Source organism: Stegastes partitus, unplaced genomic scaffold (genome assembly GCF_000690725.1).
Source record: "Stegastes partitus isolate 25-593 unplaced genomic scaffold, Stegastes_partitus-1.0.2 Scaffold225, whole genome shotgun sequence".
In the NCBI taxonomy this organism is placed as follows: domain Eukaryota; kingdom Metazoa; phylum Chordata; class Actinopteri; family Pomacentridae; genus Stegastes; species Stegastes partitus.
Genome location: NW_007577956.1, coordinates 412,400 through 430,739, shown reverse-complemented (window position 1 = coordinate 430,739; position 18,340 = coordinate 412,400). Strand labels below are relative to the sequence as shown.

General features: G+C 44.3%; 2 protein-coding genes across 3 annotated transcripts in view; both read right to left on the bottom strand.

The window, feature by feature from the left end:
- Positions 1-346: 346 nt before the first annotated feature.
- On the bottom strand, positions 347-7,162 carry LOC103356859 (H-2 class II histocompatibility antigen, A-U alpha chain-like). Its single transcript, XM_008281168.1, has 4 exons — positions 7,086-7,162; positions 6,124-6,381; positions 4,454-4,738; positions 347-2,876 (listed from the first exon to the last, which is right to left on the bottom strand). The coding sequence occupies exons 1-4, from the start codon at positions 7,135-7,137 to the stop codon at positions 2,722-2,724; spliced, it is 750 nt and encodes a 249-aa protein (XP_008279390.1). The 5' UTR covers positions 7,138-7,162; the 3' UTR covers positions 347-2,721.
- Positions 7,163-8,914: 1,752 nt separating this feature from the next.
- brd2b (bromodomain containing 2b) overlaps positions 8,915-18,340 on the bottom strand; it is a 14,137-nt gene continuing 4,711 nt past the window's right edge. The window contains exons 2-12 of one of the 2 annotated variants that reach the window (XM_008281166.1): positions 17,787-18,054; positions 17,360-17,497; positions 16,205-16,349; positions 15,676-15,839; positions 14,954-15,451; positions 14,658-14,786; positions 14,104-14,349; positions 13,751-14,004; positions 13,287-13,603; positions 11,258-11,389; positions 8,915-10,609 (exon numbers count right to left, since the gene is read on the bottom strand). In XM_008281166.1, coding sequence (XP_008279388.1) covers positions 10,479-10,609; positions 11,258-11,389; positions 13,287-13,603; positions 13,751-14,004; positions 14,104-14,349; positions 14,658-14,786; positions 14,954-15,451; positions 15,676-15,839; positions 16,205-16,349; positions 17,360-17,497; positions 17,787-18,054 — 2,422 coding nt within the window. In that variant the 3' untranslated portion in view covers positions 8,915-10,478. The remainder of the gene's footprint in view (positions 10,610-11,257; positions 11,390-13,286; positions 13,604-13,750; positions 14,005-14,103; positions 14,350-14,657; positions 14,787-14,953; positions 15,452-15,675; positions 15,840-16,204; positions 16,350-17,359; positions 17,498-17,786; positions 18,055-18,340) is intronic. The other variant, XM_008281167.1, reaches the window with a different exon arrangement.

Sequence of the window (18,340 nt, the reverse complement as noted above, 5' to 3'; positions counted from 1 at the left end):
GCATTTTGGATTTTCAGACCTCAAATGTATTCGTCAGAAGCTCCACACACATCCATATTAAAATGTGGCAGCTATCTCATCCATCACCGTGGAGATAATTAGATTCAGGCCCCAGCCAAATAAATCCAACAGAGAACAGAGGCAGTTTGGAGCGCTGCCATTCGGTGCCGATACTGAAACAGGAGCGAGCAGACACGACAGGCATTATTTACTGATCAGTCGTGTCAGCCAGTCACTGCAGGAGCAGCGATCTGCCCAAAAGCTGCTGATAATTGATGGCGACTTTGTGCCAGCGATCACACAGACTGCTGTGATGAAGGGTTAATAAACACACGAGACAATGTAATACGATTGTCCTCTTTCATTTTAGGGTGTTTTGCATACAGGAACAGACATTTCTCACTTCCCTTCATGTGCCTCACGCGTTCACGACAAACACAATGAGCTGCAAACCCGTTACTGTGCAACAAGATGGAAAAACACGGTTAAAGTGCTTCGTTTTCTTTTATTTTTTGGGTAGAAAAGTAATTATATTCCACCTGAAGATGGAAGAAAATGTGTGAAATAATAATGATTCTGATTAGTATTCAAAAGAACTTCAGAAACAGGAGCTTCTACAGACAAAGCAAGATTACAAAAAACAACAGGTTAAAACAAGAAGACAAAAACCCGCAATAAGCAATAAAAAGGACAACATCACATAAAAGCAGGACTACGTTAAAGCAGTTACTGATGCTGCGAGCCTGATTTCCTCTGGCAGCTCGATCCAAAGCTGAGGGGTCCTGAAGGCAAAACCTTGGTCACCTTTAGATTTAAACCTTGACTTTTGAAAGAGGATCTCAGGCTGCGAGCCGGCTCATGTAAGGTCAACGTCTCTGCCATCTAGCTGGAGACGTGCTTCAAACGTGAAAGTAAAATCCTAAAATCAATTCTGAAACAAGCCGAGCTGCTCCACTCTGAACCAGAAAGAGTGACTTCAGGTCGACCTGTATGAGCTGATGAGTTCAAGAGCAGCGCGTAAAAGCAAATATATCGACAGGAAGTGGAGCAACAGATGAGTCTGGACACCACCGATGTGTCGCTATGAGGCAGCAGCAGGACACACAGGAACAGTCATCTCTAAGCTAACGAACACATCATTTAGTATGATCAGCAAGAAAAATATAAAAAAGGGTTTAAAGAGGGGTTCAGAGTGGGCACTGTGTTGGTGGGAGTTTAAGGTACAACATGTGATCCAAGAGTTTGAATAGCAAATCCATAGAATTGCAGATCTGTCAGACATGAACAGGCCACAGGTTCTGGTGGAGTTCTGAGGTACTTCACAGGAGTATTTCCATTTAATACTACTTCATACTTCCATTCCTCTACACTAACCCATTAACTGCTTTGTTCTGAGGACAACCACCCACTCAGCCCGTTCCATCGGTGTCTCAGCTGTTAAACCGTCACAAAATCACAAATCTAAGGCACAAACCAACCAAAGTACAAAACTTATACGAGGCAAACGTTTGCATGTAAATGAGCTTCTGTAACACACACAGAGTCCATGTTGCTCACAATATAAACACAAAACCATCCTATTTACTCCACAGCTTTCTGACCCAGCAGTACCATCTCGGCTCTTTCCCTTTAACATGGGTCCATTCCAAACCCAGCAGCCCGGTCCATCCAGCGGATCAGCTGCTGGCTCCACCTGGATCTTCAGGCAAACTTTCGGCTCCACTAGATTCATCTGACAGCTTTATTTAGACATTTCTTTTTTTTTTTCCAAACAGTGGCTAAAATCACAAGCTTTTAAAATACAACACACGGTTAAACCAGCTGGTTCTGACCGGTTTGTCTTCTTACAGAACTCAGTGTTAAAAGCAAACAGGGATTTGGTTTCATTTCAACGATCTGATATCAAACCAAAAAACCCAAAGATTAGGGAAAGAGTGAAAACAGGTTCCTGTATCTGAACTTTTCCTCTTTTCTCTTCATTAATCATGTTTGGAGGCCTCAGACGTACCTGCTGGATATTAAACTGGATATAAAACTGGATATAAAGCAGTTTAAAGCTGCTCCACCTGCAGCAACAGAAACAAGCTGCTGGAACACTGATGCTTCACTGTTAATAATCTGATGATGTCATATTTAATAATACATCAGTTTGAGGTACGTTAATGCTTTTCCACATTGAGCAGCCAATAGTTTCACTTACTGGGATTTTCATGTTTATCAGTTGAGTATTTTTACTAAGGATCACAATCTTGTTTATAACTTCAGGAAGTTGCCATGGCAGCTCAGATTGTGAAGGAAAGAGAAGAAAAACAGTGTTCACGCTGCAAAATAAGTGTTTTTATGAATCCCATTGTGCCAGTCCTGCCTTTATGAAATAAATAAAGCAGCCGTGTTTTGTCACAAAGGACTCAATTAGGTCTGAATGCAGCCTCAAAGGTGCGCGCAGGTGGATTGTGTTACTTGTGTTGTGTTGGAGATAACCGGGCCGGTTGTTTTCCTCTGTTTCCTCTCTTTATGCTAAGCTAAGCTAAGCTAAGCTAAGCGTCTCCTGAGTGTGGATTCAGGATTGAAGCTCAGGTTCAGTGCTGTTGGAGTAAAGGTTGGTGTAATAAAAAACTAAAGCTAAGACGGGGAAACAAAGGAGTCTCTCATTTCACGCCCAGCGGAAGAAAAAAAAAAAACACAGAAGGGCAACAAGAAAGAAAAGTCACAGATCTGACATCAGAATTCAGCTGCTGACGCCGGCTGCGTCTGGAGAGGCCTGTTGGCTTTCCTGATGAACCCGAGTCCTGTGAAGAGTCCAATCAGGCCCAGCACCACGCCGCAGACACACACCGCCGTCTCCACAACCTGCCGGTCTGCAGGTCCTTCAACCTCTGTGAAAACACACACAGACACACAGACAGACGGACGGACGGAGCGTGAGAAGGTCTGAAGGCTGATGCCAGTCCTCGGTTCTAGTGCAGCTGCCTGAAGCCAACACGTTGTGCCAGCAGCATCCTGCCAACTATACATCACTGACTTCTAAGATTCTGTTTCTCTGACAGCTTTCTGTTCGTAGCTTTTTGTGCATCTTACTGGTTCTAAGCTGAACATTTATCTGACATATGGACCATATATTGTGCAAAACAGGATGTAGAGTTGGAAACTTTCCCTCCTGATTGTTTATGATAGCACAATGTTTTTCAGTTTTTTTTTTTCTGTATTGCAAGTTTTTCAAAAAAGTCTGTTTAAATATGCAAATGAGGTATTATATGTCCAAAGAAATGCCCTCATTTGCATTAATTTCCAGAACAGGAATCTTAACGTTGAATACATGTAGTTTTATTGACATATTAGAGTCAAATGTTTGTTTGGTTTTTTTCCTTCCATAAATTAGAAAACTACGGAGCCCCAGAAGGGACACGGAGTAAGAAAAAAAACAGGGAGAGGAAAAAAGAAAAAATAGAGGTATGTTTTCTGTGATCTTGCAAAACTTTTTCAGGCTCTCGCAATAACTTTTGTGAGATCTCACAAAGCTACAGGTAACTCCAGTCCGGTTGGTGGTGGGGATGCATCTGAACGCTGGATGGCAACCTCCACATCAATAGAAGAAGAAGAAGAAGACTATAGGTATATACGTCAGGGTCTTTTTGGCAGGAGAAACGACAATGGAGGACACCCAACCGTACGAGAGTTTTATTGAGTTTTATTTTGAAATCAGCCTAAAATATTAAGACATTCAAGCAGCGCTCAGCAAGAGGCACAGTCCAAAAAGATTGATGTGACTTTCGTGAAATCTCGCAAAAGTTTTTGCAAAACTTTTCAGAGATCTCGCAGAAGATACCTCTATTTTTTTTTTTCCTCTCCCTGTTTGTTTTCTTTCTTCTTGTCCCTTCTGGGGCTCCATAGAAAACACAGTCAATACAGGAAGCTTTATAAATAAAATGTTGTATAAATGAGGCTGACTGGTATTTAAAATAAATATATATGTAAAAACCCTCAAACTATAGAGAAACAATGAACTGCAAAGTGATTTCCACCTCGACAGCCAGCTGTATGTACATGTAGATTTTAATCTTAATACGTATTTGTAAAAAGCTGTTTTCCTCTGAAGTCTCGTCTGTTTGTGGTACCAACATGTGCTGTGAAGCTCAGACCCTGACAGATCTGTTCTTTAAATAAAGCAGAGCGCCCACTCACACCTGGTTGTCATTCCACCGACTGAAAACACCTGAGTCTGATTACACCTTCAAAGCGGCTGATAATCCTGGACCAGAACATATTTGTGCCACTCGCAGATGTGTAACACTGACTCGCTTGTTTAACTGAGTTTTACTTTAGGACCTGTGATGATGATTACGGTCATATCTCAGGAGGAATGTAGACGATTCTGTCCAGCCATCATATTTAACAACCTTCACTCTTGAGTTCTCCGGTTTCATTCTGTCTCCTCATATTCTGGCTGACTTACCCCAGAATCGAGTGAGAGGCATCTGCAGGCTGATGTGGGCCACGCTGCAGGAGTAGATGTCGCCCTCCTGCGGCGTGAAGTTCAGGTAGGACGTGATGCGGAAGCTGAAGTCGCTGTTGGAGTAGTACTGGGTCTGGCTGACCTCGCTCTGGTCCACCAGCCGGCCGTTCCTGGTCCAGGTGATGTGGACCTCCGGCGGGTGGAGGTCGTTGACGAAGCAGAGGAGAGTGTTGGGCACCCCGAGCTCCATCTCCTGCTTCGGGTAGATGTGGGAGGAAGGGATGGCTGCGGACGACGGATGTTTGACAGAAATGTGATTGAATTTTAAATATCTTGAAAACGAGGACTGTAGCAGCGTCAATGGAAGAGTTCACACAAGATCAACGAGTCACCAGTGTTTTATTTGAGCCCAGTTCATCTACAACAAACTTCCCATGAATTATTCCCACAAAGCTGCACAATTTTGTCTTTTAATTCTACAGTAAAGGTGAGTGAAGGTGAGTGAAGGTGAAGGCCCGTGTTGACAGCTCTCGCCTGTTCCAGATTGTCTAAACCAGGAGGAAACATCAGCGTGGTGGAACAATTAATGGCAGCGAGAGTCACCTTCACCTGCACCGACAGCAGACGTGTGATAATACATCCAGAGAGGTTAATTGCAGATTATTTTCCTGCTGCTACCTGCTCTTCTCTCCTCATTAGCGTCCCTTTAATGACGCAGCTTCCTGGTGGCCTGGTTTTGTTCTTGGGGGTCGATTGCTTCTGGTTTTCTAAAGATGAAGCCCGGAGCACGACTTCAGGATGTTCACTGATGTTATTAGTGTTTGTTTGGAGCTTCAAAGCCTCAGATGGGGATCTTCTGATCATTCCTAAGTCCTGCTTCAAAATTGTAGACAGCAGGGGGCAGTAATGGAGTAAATGTACTCGAGTACCATGATTTTAGGATATATTCTCTTTGAAGTAATTCAGTTCTACGGTACTTTATACTTCTACTGCACTACATTTATGTGGCGGCTTGAGTTACTAGTTTCTTTGTGTATCAACTCATCGAATTCAGCCTCATATTTAAATATATTTTATTTATTTAAATATATTTTGTTTATTTAAATATATTTTTGGGGCTTTTCCTGTTATTTAGAGCAGCAGAGAGAGACAGGAAAGAGGGAGAAGAACGGGGAGAGAGCTGCAGCAGAGGGTCGTGAGCGGGAGTCGAACCAACAGTCGCCCGCTCAGCCAGGTACGGTATGGAGCGCCCCCTGTGGGCTCATTTTTAACTGCAATACAAACCCCTGCATGTCTTCCCAAGTGCCTACAAGTCCTGCCAACATCAAGGGAACAACGGAGGGCTCCACATGCCATAGATAGGTTGTTTGACTCGGCCTATGTTTTTACAGTCTGAACACACTCGGCTGTAGAAAGCTGTTTCACCATGCTGAGCGTGTCCTCCAACAACCTGCTCCTCTGTGTGCAGTGTTTGAGCTGCGGTGCATTTATTTTATGGATCAAGTACGTTTGATTTCAGTCTACACTTGCTTCCCATCCACTCTGGTTTTGCCGTTTCCATAGAGGTTGCAGGACGTTTTATTATCATGAAAAACAAGCAGACAGAGAATCAAAACGTGTCCAGAGTGTGCTCTGGGTTTCAGACGGTTAAAGAAGAGAAGCTTCCTCACCTATGACCTCTGGAGGACTCTTCTCTCCCTTTATGGCGCGGGGGATGTTGTAGTAGCAGGTACCCAGGGACACATAGGCGTCCTCGGCCAGACCAGGATCAGGGCTCCACTGCTGCTCAAACTCCGGCAGACGGGGGTACGTCAGGTAGACGACCGGGTCGACGTAGAGGAGCTGGTCGCCGTCAGATTCAATATCGTACTGCCCGTCTCCCGGCGCGACCCTCTGACAGAAGGTCATGAAGCGAAGCAGGTGTTTACCTGCAGGAAGGACGCGACATGCAGGTGTTGGCAGTTTGCAGTGAAGCTGTCTGAAGCAGCTTTTGTGAGTAATATGGTGTCTGTGATATGCTCGAGCTAAATATGGCCTGAAATCTCAAATAATGAGGCGCGTTAACACCATCCAAGCTGTTCCAAAAAATGTTTGGCTGCACTGTTTCTTGGCTCCGTCAGTCACTGGCAGGTAACCAACTATGGCTCCTATTGTAAAAATGTAGCTGGTTGGAGGAATAAACAGCAACATGGTCGAACACAGGAGCATTCGGCCTCCTTTATACACTAGTTACAGCAGGGGTGTCCAATCCTGGTCCTGGAGGGCCACAGTCCTGCATGTTCTAGATGTTTCCTTCTTCCAACACACGTGATTCAAATGATCAGCTCATCATCAAGCTCTGCAGAAACCTGATAACCATCCTGATCATTTGAATATAATAACATCTAAAACATGCAGGATTGTGGCCCTCCAGGACCAGGATTGGACACCCCTGAGTTATAGTAGACTGCTGAAGAACATGTACCCAGTTCAGTCCCTAAGTGTCATGTGTACGCACTTTAAGGCCATCTTCAGCAGAATTAGAACTGTATCAATCATAAATTCCCCTTTAAATAAAAGCTCCAGATATATGTATATATGTTTTTTTTTGTTTTTTTTTAAGAAAAAAGTTTTTAAAGAAAAAAAACTTTACCTTGACTGCATTTTGGAAGCCAAATAAGCAAAAGCAGCGAGAACAGCTTCATCGTCGTTCGCGTTTCACTTCCTCCAAACGCCGAGCTGAGCAGGTTTCTCTGCCGGGCACCACTTGATCTGAGAAAACTTCCTCATTAAACACACCAGCCACAGCCTGTAATTCAGTATTTCCACACTAAAAACTATGAAGTGTGCAGCTCTGACTTCAACACAAATACCTGCTGCCACCTGCTGGGCTGAAGCGGTCATCACAGCATGTGGAGGAAACTCACACATCACACTGAATACCTCATTAATCACAGATAAGGTGAAACCAGAGCTCCTAGCTGCCATTAATGCTCTGTGGTAGCTTTAAAGCAATGATTTTAAATCAAAATTTAAAAAACGTACAGATAATAGTTTAGTTTTTCAAATGGCAAATAAAAGCAGGGAAATAAAAAAGGCCGTCACAGTTCCTCTACGCCAGACGTGTTGTTTCTGAATCACTATTGTCCAGTCAGCTGCTAAAATATTTGAAATCACGCTACAAAAATGTGAGGATTTATATACATTCATATATTTCTCATCTTCTCACATTTGAAAAGCTGGAACTGCAGAATTAACTGATTTGGAAGTTTAGTGAACAAACTGTTCGATAAGTGAAGAAAACAGGCGTCACCGTTTTACTGAGGTTTCTGTGTGCAAATCATTTGTGCCAAACTCTGTTAAAATATTCAAATTAAATATTTAAAAAGCAGCAAATCTTTACATTTGAGAAGCTGGAACCACAGAGTTACCGGCTTATTCAGTCTAAACGTCAGATAAAACCAAGGAACAGGCCAACAGGACGTCTCTCAGACAGCGCTGCTGCTCTCAGGACGCTGAAGCTGCTTCTCAACCAACCGTTGAACTTGTAAAATCGAAATTCTTTAAAAAGCACAAATCTTCACACAGAAAACGCTGGAAACAGGAAACAGTCGTCCTGGAGCTTGGGTTGGTTCCACACTGCTATTGTGAAGCAAACACTTAAAATGTTCAAATTAAAGTAAACACATCACATTCTGAATTAACACATTATTCAGTAGTTCAGTCAATAAAATGTCAGAATAAATGTTGGAAAACGAGGCAAACGACTTCTCCAAGCGAGAGCTATCGTTTGTTTTGACCAACCTACAGTTGATTTATTCAAATCCAGTATTAACTGGTTAAAATATCAGATGAAACTGAGGAAAACATCCACTATAAACCACTTAATCCTCACTAGGGTCATGGTGGGCAGAGTCTATCCCAGCTGACTCAGGGTGAAGGCAGGTTCACCTGGACAGGTAACCAGTCTATCACAGGGCTACACTTAGAGACAGACAACCAAGCACACTCACATTCACACCTACGGACAATTTACAATCACCAATTAACCTCAGCATGTTTCTGGACTGTGGGAGGAAGCCGGAGAACCCGGAGAGAACCCACGCTGCACGGGGAGAACATGGAGACTCCACGCAGGAAGATCCCGGGTGTCCTCACCTGGACGCCAACCGGCGACCTTCTAGCTGTGAGGCCACGGTGTTGACCACTGAGACACCTTGCAGGAAAACCGGCCATCGCAAATTAAGAGTTTAAAGAAAAAGGCAACAAATCTTCACGTATGAAAGCCTGAAAGTGGGAAACGTGGGCCATCACGTGTTCTGTCCAAACATCTGAGCTGGAGCCGCACAACGTTTTTGAGTTAGAAATGATTTAAATAAATGACCAACAACCAAACTGTCAAATGGCCGGAAAACTTCAGCAACGCATCCAAAGTTTTTAAACATAAAGTCGACACGTCAGACCCAGACAGCCACACGGTTCTCCAGTTTGTTCTACATAAGAGATTATTTTAATAAACACAGCTGTCGAATGGGCAGGACGCTCCCGAGAGGCAGCGAGCTGCTCGACCAGAGGCAGCGATGCTCGTGTGAACGCTCTCCAGGAAACAACTAAGACAGTTAACTGGAATGAAAGGTAACATGTAAAAAAAAAAAAAAAAACAATAAAAAAACCTAAAAACCAGAAACCAGGGAGCTGAGAAGAAGGAGACTGAACAGCAGAAGTACAACAGTTTGTGCAACAGCAAATACAGTTGAAGTATATACAAGCATGTCTTTCACTGAACATTCAGCAGCTTCCACTAAAGCATCCACCACGAGGACCCTCCGCTCGCGTTCACGGGAAACGTGTCGCGTTCTGAGCTTCAGTTTGTTCCTGTGAGCGCCGAGCAGCCCAAAGGCTTCTTGGAGAAACCTCCGCTGAGTTTTCAAGTGTCTTCGAGGATGCAACGCTTCGGATGTTCAGGAGGTTAGCGTGGACGTCAGAAACCTGCACAATAATCTGGTCACATTCAGCAGCCTGGGTTCAGCTCAGATGGAGGTAACGGAGAACAACATCAAAGCCGGTTTAAGTAGATTTCAGAATACTGAGAACAGTATTTCCATTAGTGTTTATAGGATGAGTCAGTCTTAAAGTGGCTGGGGGGCTTTTAGCAGAACAGTGCAGCCACGAGATCAGAACAAACCGAACCAAGAAGGAACTTAACTGCTAAACTCTGTGATGACAGTGTGGTAAACTCTATACTGCACTATAAACCCACCTTGTTGTCAATAACTACAGGCTCTAAAAAAGACTGCAGCAAACTGAGAAGAAGAAGAAGAAGAAGAAGAAGAAGTTGTGTAAACATAACAGAGCAGTGATCAAGAGCTCAAACTGTAACCAGCGTCAGATATCGACCTGAACATGGCAGGTACCGTACTTTCAAACATCCTGTGAACGTGAGAAGGAATCTTCGATCTGAAACACTGGATCCCTCCAGTTACCACCAACAATCAGGATCATTAAGGCTGAGTCTAGGGGTTCGTCTAAAATCAAGTGTGGCAGAAGGCCAGATGTTAGAAAAGCAAGGCTCGTGACCAAAAAGGTTGCTGGTTCAAATTCCAGTAACGTCTGAGGAGATGTGGGTGAAGAAAACAAATAACACTCTTCCATTCCTTCGCCAGAGGACACAGCTTAAGGCCAGCCAAAGCAGATTTGGAGTAAGGCCCGTCTCTCCACATCCTTTTTTTATTACTCCACTTCCCTCTTTGGGGGATCACCATAAAAATCTTCTTTATAAAAGAAACATAAATTTGTACAAGTATTTACAAAAGGGAGGGAAGGGGAAACCAAGGCATTTAGTGTTTGGGCTCTACGATTATCCACGGAGACGCTTCTTCACGTCCCTCAGTCCCACATTCAATATTATAGGAGTCCACTTGGAGTGTTTTTTTTGCCGCGGTGTCTAATATCTCAGCCAACTACTGTTTCAGGGTTTGATGTGTCCTGGGCCAGCCCAAGTCCCTGAGTTATTAGTATTTTGCTTCTTGGCCTTTTGCTAACAATCTCAACTGGAGTCTGAATCACTGGTGTCTGAGGAGGAGGACGAGGAGGAGGAGGAAGAGGAGTCTGAGCTGGAGCTGCTGCCGCTGAGGCGCGAGGGCTGGGCGTGAGTCTCCACGGCGCTGGGCTTCTCCACTGAGGACAGAGCAGCGAGACACACAACATTAAATCAGTCTTATGGCTACACCTGGTTGAGCCGCAGCTTTTCTCAGTCGCTTTGGCACATCAGTCCAAATAGTGTATGCAGCTACAGACGATTCATACTCTCCTTCTGCAAGCAGTCCAGGGATGGAATATGTGAGCTGCTCTAATGTAAACTCTGATTATTTATTAGGATTATTCATTGACTTTAAGGGGTATTGTTCCTTCCTATCAGTCCTGTCTTTTCACAAGAACACATGGAAGTCACAGTCTCCAATCTATGGAGACTCTGCAGTTTGTCGTCCCCAAAGTACGACCTGAACCGGGCAAGAAAGCATTTCGGTTTTCTGCACTTGATGCTTGGAATAAAGTACAATCTCAACTTCAAGCCCTTGTTACACTAAATTAGTTTAAAGTTCAGGCAATGTACATGAAAAGCTATGAACACACACTTCCAAGTCCAACAAAACAGTTGGTCATTGTGGACACTGGCAGCTTCAACTACGATCAGGCAGCAGCTTTAACAGCATCATGTCCCAGACTGTGGCGTCGCCCCATGACAGCGTTTTACTGCATGAAAACTGTAAAACATCTGGAAGACAACTACCAAATGAAGAGCTGTTTTCTCCATGCAGAGCTCACCTTTAGGTTTCGTAGGCTTCTTGACCGAGTTGAGTTGTCCGCTGACGTCCTGCAGCCTCCTCTCCAGCTCCCTCCTCTTCTCCAGGGTCAGTTCTTCTTTAGATTTGCCAACGCTGCCTTTCTTTGCAGCTGCTGATGACAAGATAGCAGCAAAGTTGTTATAGACAGTCACACAGTGATTGTGTATTAGCTTAAACGAGTTAGCGTTTGGGATATTTCTGAGAGCAGAGTGGTCTTGGATCATCAGGTCATGATTATTGGCCTTCTCGAGGTTACGTGGTCGATCAAAAACCTGTCGTGGGACGTAGCCGTATGATGTACAGTCAAGCTTACAGTGCATTAGATCAGTAACACACATCAGTCCAAACACGCGGCTTGACCTCCAAGGTCTGTTGACTCTTGTTAAAAAGGAAAAATGACTTTATAGCTCACCAAATGAATCATTAATTACAACAGGAATAAAGGTAATAACGGTTGCTAGTAAATTCTTATGTGGAAAATGTCCTACAACAGACAAACTTCTCTGACACATCGTAGATTAAATGCATCCACGTCCCTGTGTCGGCTCCGAGGAGCTCATCCAGCAGCGTTCATTCAGGGGGAAACTATCCCTTCAGGAACTTGGACACACGGAGGGCAGAGACAAATAAAATATGTGACTGCTTGAGGAAACTGAATTACATGGCTGTCAGTTTGTGTAATCCCCTGTTACGTCTTTATTTCTCCTGTCAGAGAATATCGTCACAAGTGTAGAGCTGCTGCTGCTGCTACAGGATGGCTGGTCTGGGATCAGTGTTTCTCTACATGTAGCACACAAGCTGCACAAGTCAAACTGCTGGCTGTCACTGACTTGCAATGCTCAGCTTGAAAACTGGACTATTCACTGTAATTTCCATGTATGCTGAGGTACAATCTGCCCCCAAAACTTAGTCGATCACATGCTGCGTATTGATAGATTTTGCTCCCCAAAGATCAATAGCCGTCTTTCCATACAACTGCCAAACAAATCTTAAGCTAACAATGGAAATTTGGCAGAAAATGTAAAAAAAAAAAGAAAATGAGGTGAATAAACATCGCTGTGTGATGTGATCAGACGATTCCAACATAAATCATCACTTTTACAAACTTTCAGCAGATTTTTTTCTGCATATTGAAATATCAGGCGATGTTTGGACGCCTCACAAACTATTGAAGCCTAAAATGTTTCCTCTTATTTCTTATTATTCAAGAATGTGAAATATTGGAATAAAACAAAAATCCTCTGATCATGAGGTAGCTGAAATATGGAGAAAAAAACTGGAGCAGAGTGACTGGCAATTTAAAAAAACATCTATCTCTAAAACCTTTTGATATATCAATATAAAATATCCTTATAGAGATCCATATTTTATGCTAAAAAACTGGGGCGAATCAGAAACGGTCAAGCAGAAATTGTTCTAAAAGTGTGATGATTTGAGATTGAATGAGCCTTAATCATAGTCTGTCTGTGATTCTCATTCATCCAGCTCATGGTTCTTCTGGTAGATTAATCATAGCAGCTGGACCTGCTTGAGTTCCTTGAAGACGTTCCACCTCTCATCCAAGAGGCTTCATCAGCTCTGACTGACTGGTTGAGAGTTCCAGATACTGATATCAATTATATCTTAATAATAGTAATACCGGATACGCGACGCATGGCTTTAACAAACAAAGTAGAAGAAGCCGAGAACAAAGCCAGTCGTTTTCAAAAAAAGGCAAGAAGTAGGAAAACAAACAAAACACTGATCATCTACATGAGGAAAACTGGAGACTTCAAGTCATCAGAAGTTGTTTTAAACTAGGAAAGCTGTCCGGGGCAAAGACCAAAGACAGAAGAGGAAACAGCTGATCAGGCTTTTGAGGTAAATGTTTGTTCTGTCAGGACTTAGGAACTGGTTGAAAACCTGCTGAAGGACATGTTCTCAAAAGAAAAGTGCAATGTACGCTAATGAGTACAAAACAACACGACGTGAGTAAAGAAAGAAATATTAGTTGTTAAGCAGCTGTTTACCTTGTTCGCCGTACGGTTTACGGGGCTTCTTCCTCAGACATGTCATGACGTAGCGCTCCAGCTCTTTCAGTGTGGATGGCTTCAGAGTTTCAAAGTCAATCTCGATCTCCTCGGGGTTCGTGTCCCTTAGCGAGGGCTCCCTCGACTGGATGATGTGGACCACGCGACCCAGCTTCTCGCCCGGTAACTTGTTGATGTCCAGGCTGAGCTGCCGCTTCTCGTCGTACGACATGGGCACGATCTCCTCCTCTTCCTCGGAGTCGTAGTGCGGCAGCATGGTAGGCGCCAGCGGGGGGTAGAAAGGCTTCTTTGCAGCCCTGAAAGATCAAGTGGAAGAGAGCCTGTATCAGCTGCTTGACATTCTGAATACAAGACGATGTTTGTTTGTGAAACCTCCAAATGAAAGTGAAGCTGGGATCAGGTTAAATGCAAAGTGCAGAGGTGGCTCCTCTTTCACTACTAACTTGCTGTTCTTGTTGCTCTTCTTGCCCTGGCTTTTCTTTGGCTGGGAGCCACCAGCTTTGGCAGATTTGCTCTTCAGCATCTTGCCAGGCATCTTCCACTCCTCAGACCCTGCTCTGCTTCTGCTACCTCGACTCCGCTTCTCCAGTTTCTTCTTCTTCTTCTTCTCCTTCTTGTCCTTCTTCTCCTTCTTCTTCTTGGGCTTGACGATGGGGCCTTGGGAGAGGGCAGCCAGCTGCTCGTGCACGGCTCGAAGCTGTGAGGAGATATCATTTTAAAATGTTTGTTTCGCGTCCACGTCAAGGTTGTTGTTAAGAAGGAAACTTGCATGAAGCAGTAGTGCTGAAGGTCTTACTTGTGTGCACACCTGGTCCTGTAACTCGGCCAAGCGGTGAGCTCGCTCCTCCTCGCTGTCTGAGCTGGGGCTGCTCTCGCTCTCCTCGCTCTCGCTGCTGGGCTCGCTCTCGGAGGTGGAGGAAGACGACGAGGAGGAGGAGGAAGAAGAGGACGAAGAGGATGTCGGGTGCCCACTCATGGACATGGATGTGTGCTCCATATGTGGCTCGTCTGGCATCTTCGCAAAACGGAACTCAAACACATCCTGAGACACAAACAGCCCACGTTAAAGACAGGAAGAGGAACAAACAGTCATAATTACTGCTGAAAACGCTTTTCTTGACCCTCTGAAATCAGACACTGCAGAAACAGGTAAAAACAGGAAGACTGCTCGGATTTTAAACTTTCTAAAAGTCCTTGAACTGATCATCTGTGACGTGCTGCTTCGCCAGGACAATGAACCAAATCTGAGCTTTAAAGGGGGAAACACCCAGAAACTGATGGAGCTCAGAGTGTTGAGGAAGTCTGCTCAGTCTGTTTGAACTAACTTAACCCTAACCTAACTAGGCTCACCTGCAGCTTCCGTGCCATCCCCACCACATCGTGATCAGGAGGATTGTACTTGTAGCAGTTGGAGAACATCAGTCGGACATCGCTGGCAAACAGCTGAGCGTCCCTGTACTCACGACAGTCCATCTTCCTCTGATGGAGAGGAGGGGAAGAAACAGTTTTGTCTGTCATATAGATTTTTTACTATTATTTTTTCAACATTACATTTTGAGCCCGATGTGTACGTATATGTCTGGCATCTCAGCATTTCATTATTGCGGGCACATTAACACTGATTATTCCTGGCAGGCAGCAGTCACCTTGATAGTGCTGAGGTCCATCGGACACTTGATGATATCATGATAGTCGTGGAGTCCCAGAGCAGCTGCGTCCACAGGTGTGTAGAAAGGCCAGGCGTACGCAGCATGTTTCTTTGACAGCATGTCCTTCAGCAGCCCGCTGCAGTACCTCAGCTGCGGGCTCAGTTTGCCCTTCCTCGAGGGCTGAGGCTGCACAGAGTCCGGCAGGTCCTTCTTGGGGGGCTTGATGGGGCGGCCGCTGCCCACTCTGCGTCCGGTGCCGGCCATCATGGGCTGGAGCAGGACGGGCCCTCCGGGACTCCTGACCAGACCCATCCCAGGTGGGGTCTCCAAGCTCATGCCTCCCATTGAGGACACCGTGTGCATGGAGGTGTCGTGGACTTGGCCCCCGTGCCCTCCTTTCCCCAGGCCCACCATGTGCGGTGTTCCTGACATGCCGACAGTGAAACCCATGGTGGAGGGGGTGGTGGTGTCCGCCTTACGCTTCACACCTTTCTTCTACAGAAGGAAACAGAAAAGCTGGAAGTCACTCTGGTCATCATACTGTCGCTTTATTCCTCTGAACTAAACAGTGTAAGGTTTCTTGGCATGAAAATCTCAAATCCATGTAGTCTATGGCTTGCAAGACATCTAAAGGTGCCCACATTCTTGATTTTGCAGAACCACTACTCAGTTTCTATGCGTATGAACAATCCTTATCAGTTTTATGCTTCTGTATGTACCTTGGTTGTGGGCTGTGTCGGGGGCAGGCCCATGATGTTGGCTGGAGGCAGGCTTTTGGTGAGCACAGTCTGGGGAGAGTTGGCCAGCATGGACTCCCCAGTGTCTGATGAAGAAGGGGAGTAGGCTGACTGGGACACGGCTGGCACCTGCTGAGCCCTTGCTGCTGGCAGATACAGTACATCACAATTTAGAAATACAGCTCAGCTACAGAAGGACAGATGATAATGAAGGTTAGCACTAATTGGTTGGAGGAAACTCATCATTATTAGAGACTTACAGACTTTTTTGTTTTAACACCAATTTAAATCACAAAATCTATTTGCATATTGCTTTCCAGCTAAAGAAAGGCACTATGACTTCGTATAATTGCTAAACTCCAAGCGAGTATAAAGAAAACGCCAAAAGCTAAAGCGAGACTGGAAACATATTTAATTTGTGTGGTCGTGACAAAAATGTGGTGCTTTTAGCAGTAAACTGAAACAACATCCATCAAGCTCTGTGAGACCTTATCACACTTTCCACACTCACTGCTGGATTTACGGCCTCTTCCTCTGCTGTTCTTGTTCCGGGGAGCTGGAGGAGGGAGCTCAACTTCCTCTTGCGGCATCTGGGCCACCTTCTGGAGAAAGATCTTCTCTAAGGACTGGGCCATCAGCACAATGTCGTCTGTCGGCTAACCGTGGAAAAAGTTTAGAAAGACATTAGTGCCAAGAAGCTATACTGATTTAAAACATATATATATACTGCTTTGGGGGTTTCAGTGTGCAACATGAGGTAGCACTCATTGAATCAGTGCTACTTAATTTAAAACCATTGCTTTATTTTTTATGAGACAAAAATTACAAGACAACAAATTCACAAAAGCCTGGAGATCTGCCATCACTTCTGGCGTTATATAGACGAAGTGAAAAAGAAAACAAAAGTGATAAATGGATGAAACTGATAATGATCTTCTCTTCTTCACAGCAAGGAGCAATTAACACACTTGATAGAGTCACACTTTTAAAGAGAATGAAAGATGTCGCCACTGAATGATGATCACTTCAAGCATCTCTGGCATGCACTTGATATTGTCTTGTTTGCATCTTCAAGGCAGCCAATTAGTAAAAATAATTACACTCAAGTTCCAGAGGCAGCACTTTGTCACTGGATGCTGTAATCACTTAGCTTACTTTACCAACTTGACATTTTCATTTTCGTCTTGCTTTCCAAGTTATGCTGCATCGTACGTGTGAAGCAGCTCACGTTCTGTTCATGATAGCAGAGCATCGCACACAGACGTTGCTTGCAAAATGAAGTGTTTCTCTCATGGGAAAAGGTTTAAAAATCGTCCAGTGTTTCTGGGCCTACACTGGGCTTCATCTGCAGACACTTGGTCAGATAAGAAGTCTTCTGTTTTGCAGCACTCTTAACTCAGCATGTCTGCTTTTCACCGTTAAACGTCTTAGCTGGAAAGCTGCAGACACTCATTGTAGTTTAACATCAGACACATATTTTCTCGTTTGCCTTCAGCTTCATACTGTACACGTGTGTGATCTGGTGTGAGTAAGCTCCATGTGATTTTAAATGTAATAAGAACAGTGCCATCTGTTTAGATGAGTGAGAAGCAATAAAAAAAGAAAACAAAGCAGACACAAACAGGATGAATTAAAACAACCCAACGTGTTTTACCTGTGAACCTACCTTGTTGTAAATGTAGCAGTTGGTGAACATTGTGTTGAAGTCCTGAATGCACTCACTTGCACTGCGGTAGAAATTATTTTCCAAACGCTTCTTGATGGTCCCCATGTCCATGGGCTGTTTGATAATCTTATGATAATCCTGACAGAAGACAGAGTGAGATGAAGGTTGCGTGTTTAAAAATGTATTTATAGATCATTAAAAACACACGGATTCTGAGAATAGCTTGTTAAAGTGTGAACATCTTTTCTGAAATGGTTTAAAGAGGCTAAAATACAGAATGCTATGACGAAAAATAAAAGTTTACAAGCAATAGGCATTCTTTCCTTCAACACCCCAGTCCTACACAATAAGGATTTGCAGAAAAAAATAGAAAATCCGACAAATGAAAGTGAAAATGTCTTTGTTAGAGCACTTGTGTTGAACCCACCGGTAGGTTAAGCCTGTAGGCATCCACAGGCTCGTGGAAAGGCCATGCAAAGTGGTGCCTCCACAGACACTTGATGAGGGTCTTCTGGAGGAACTGCAGCTGGTTGGTCATGCGGCCCAGTCGGTTAGGGTCCTTCACTGGGGGCTGTGGAGGGGCAGGGGGGCCCTGGGGCATTGTGAGTGGCAGAGAGGGGCTCTCGAAGTCCTCGTACAACAGGGAGGGCTTGCGAATGCGTTTGCCCGAGCTGCTGTGTTGGTCCATCACGCCGCTACCAGAGAGGTACAGTGAATGAGACCAGAGGAGGGAAAAGAGAGAACAGGAAGGATTAGGAATGCCTGACATCTGATTTCTGCTCACATCTGATATGCAGATATTTTCCAACTCATTTTGGCTGATTGCTGATTTATGCACATATTTTTTCCTCCTAATTGCAGAGAACATCTCTCCTGTAGTGGAAGTATCATATTATTATGCGTACTCTTATCGTGATTTCCTTCTGGCAAACATAAAATAAAAAACTGTTGAAATGTACACGTTGCAGGGCAAAAAACAAC

What these genes read in the sequence shown, in the direction of transcription:
- LOC103356859 (XM_008281168.1), bottom strand. Translation starts at nt 7,137, where the DNA reads ATGAAGCTGTTCTCGCTGCTTTTGCTTATTTGGCTTCCAAAATGCAGT. An exon ending in GCTTCCAAAATGCAGTCAAG is followed by an intron (nt 6,382 to 7,085) that starts GTAAAGTTTTTT and finishes TCCTTCCTGCAG; the next exon opens with GTAAACACCTGCTTCGCTTC. An exon ending in GCCTCTCACTCGATTCTGGG is followed by an intron (nt 2,877 to 4,453) that starts GTAAGTCAGCCA and finishes GTGTTTTCACAG; the next exon opens with AGGTTGAAGGACCTGCAGAC.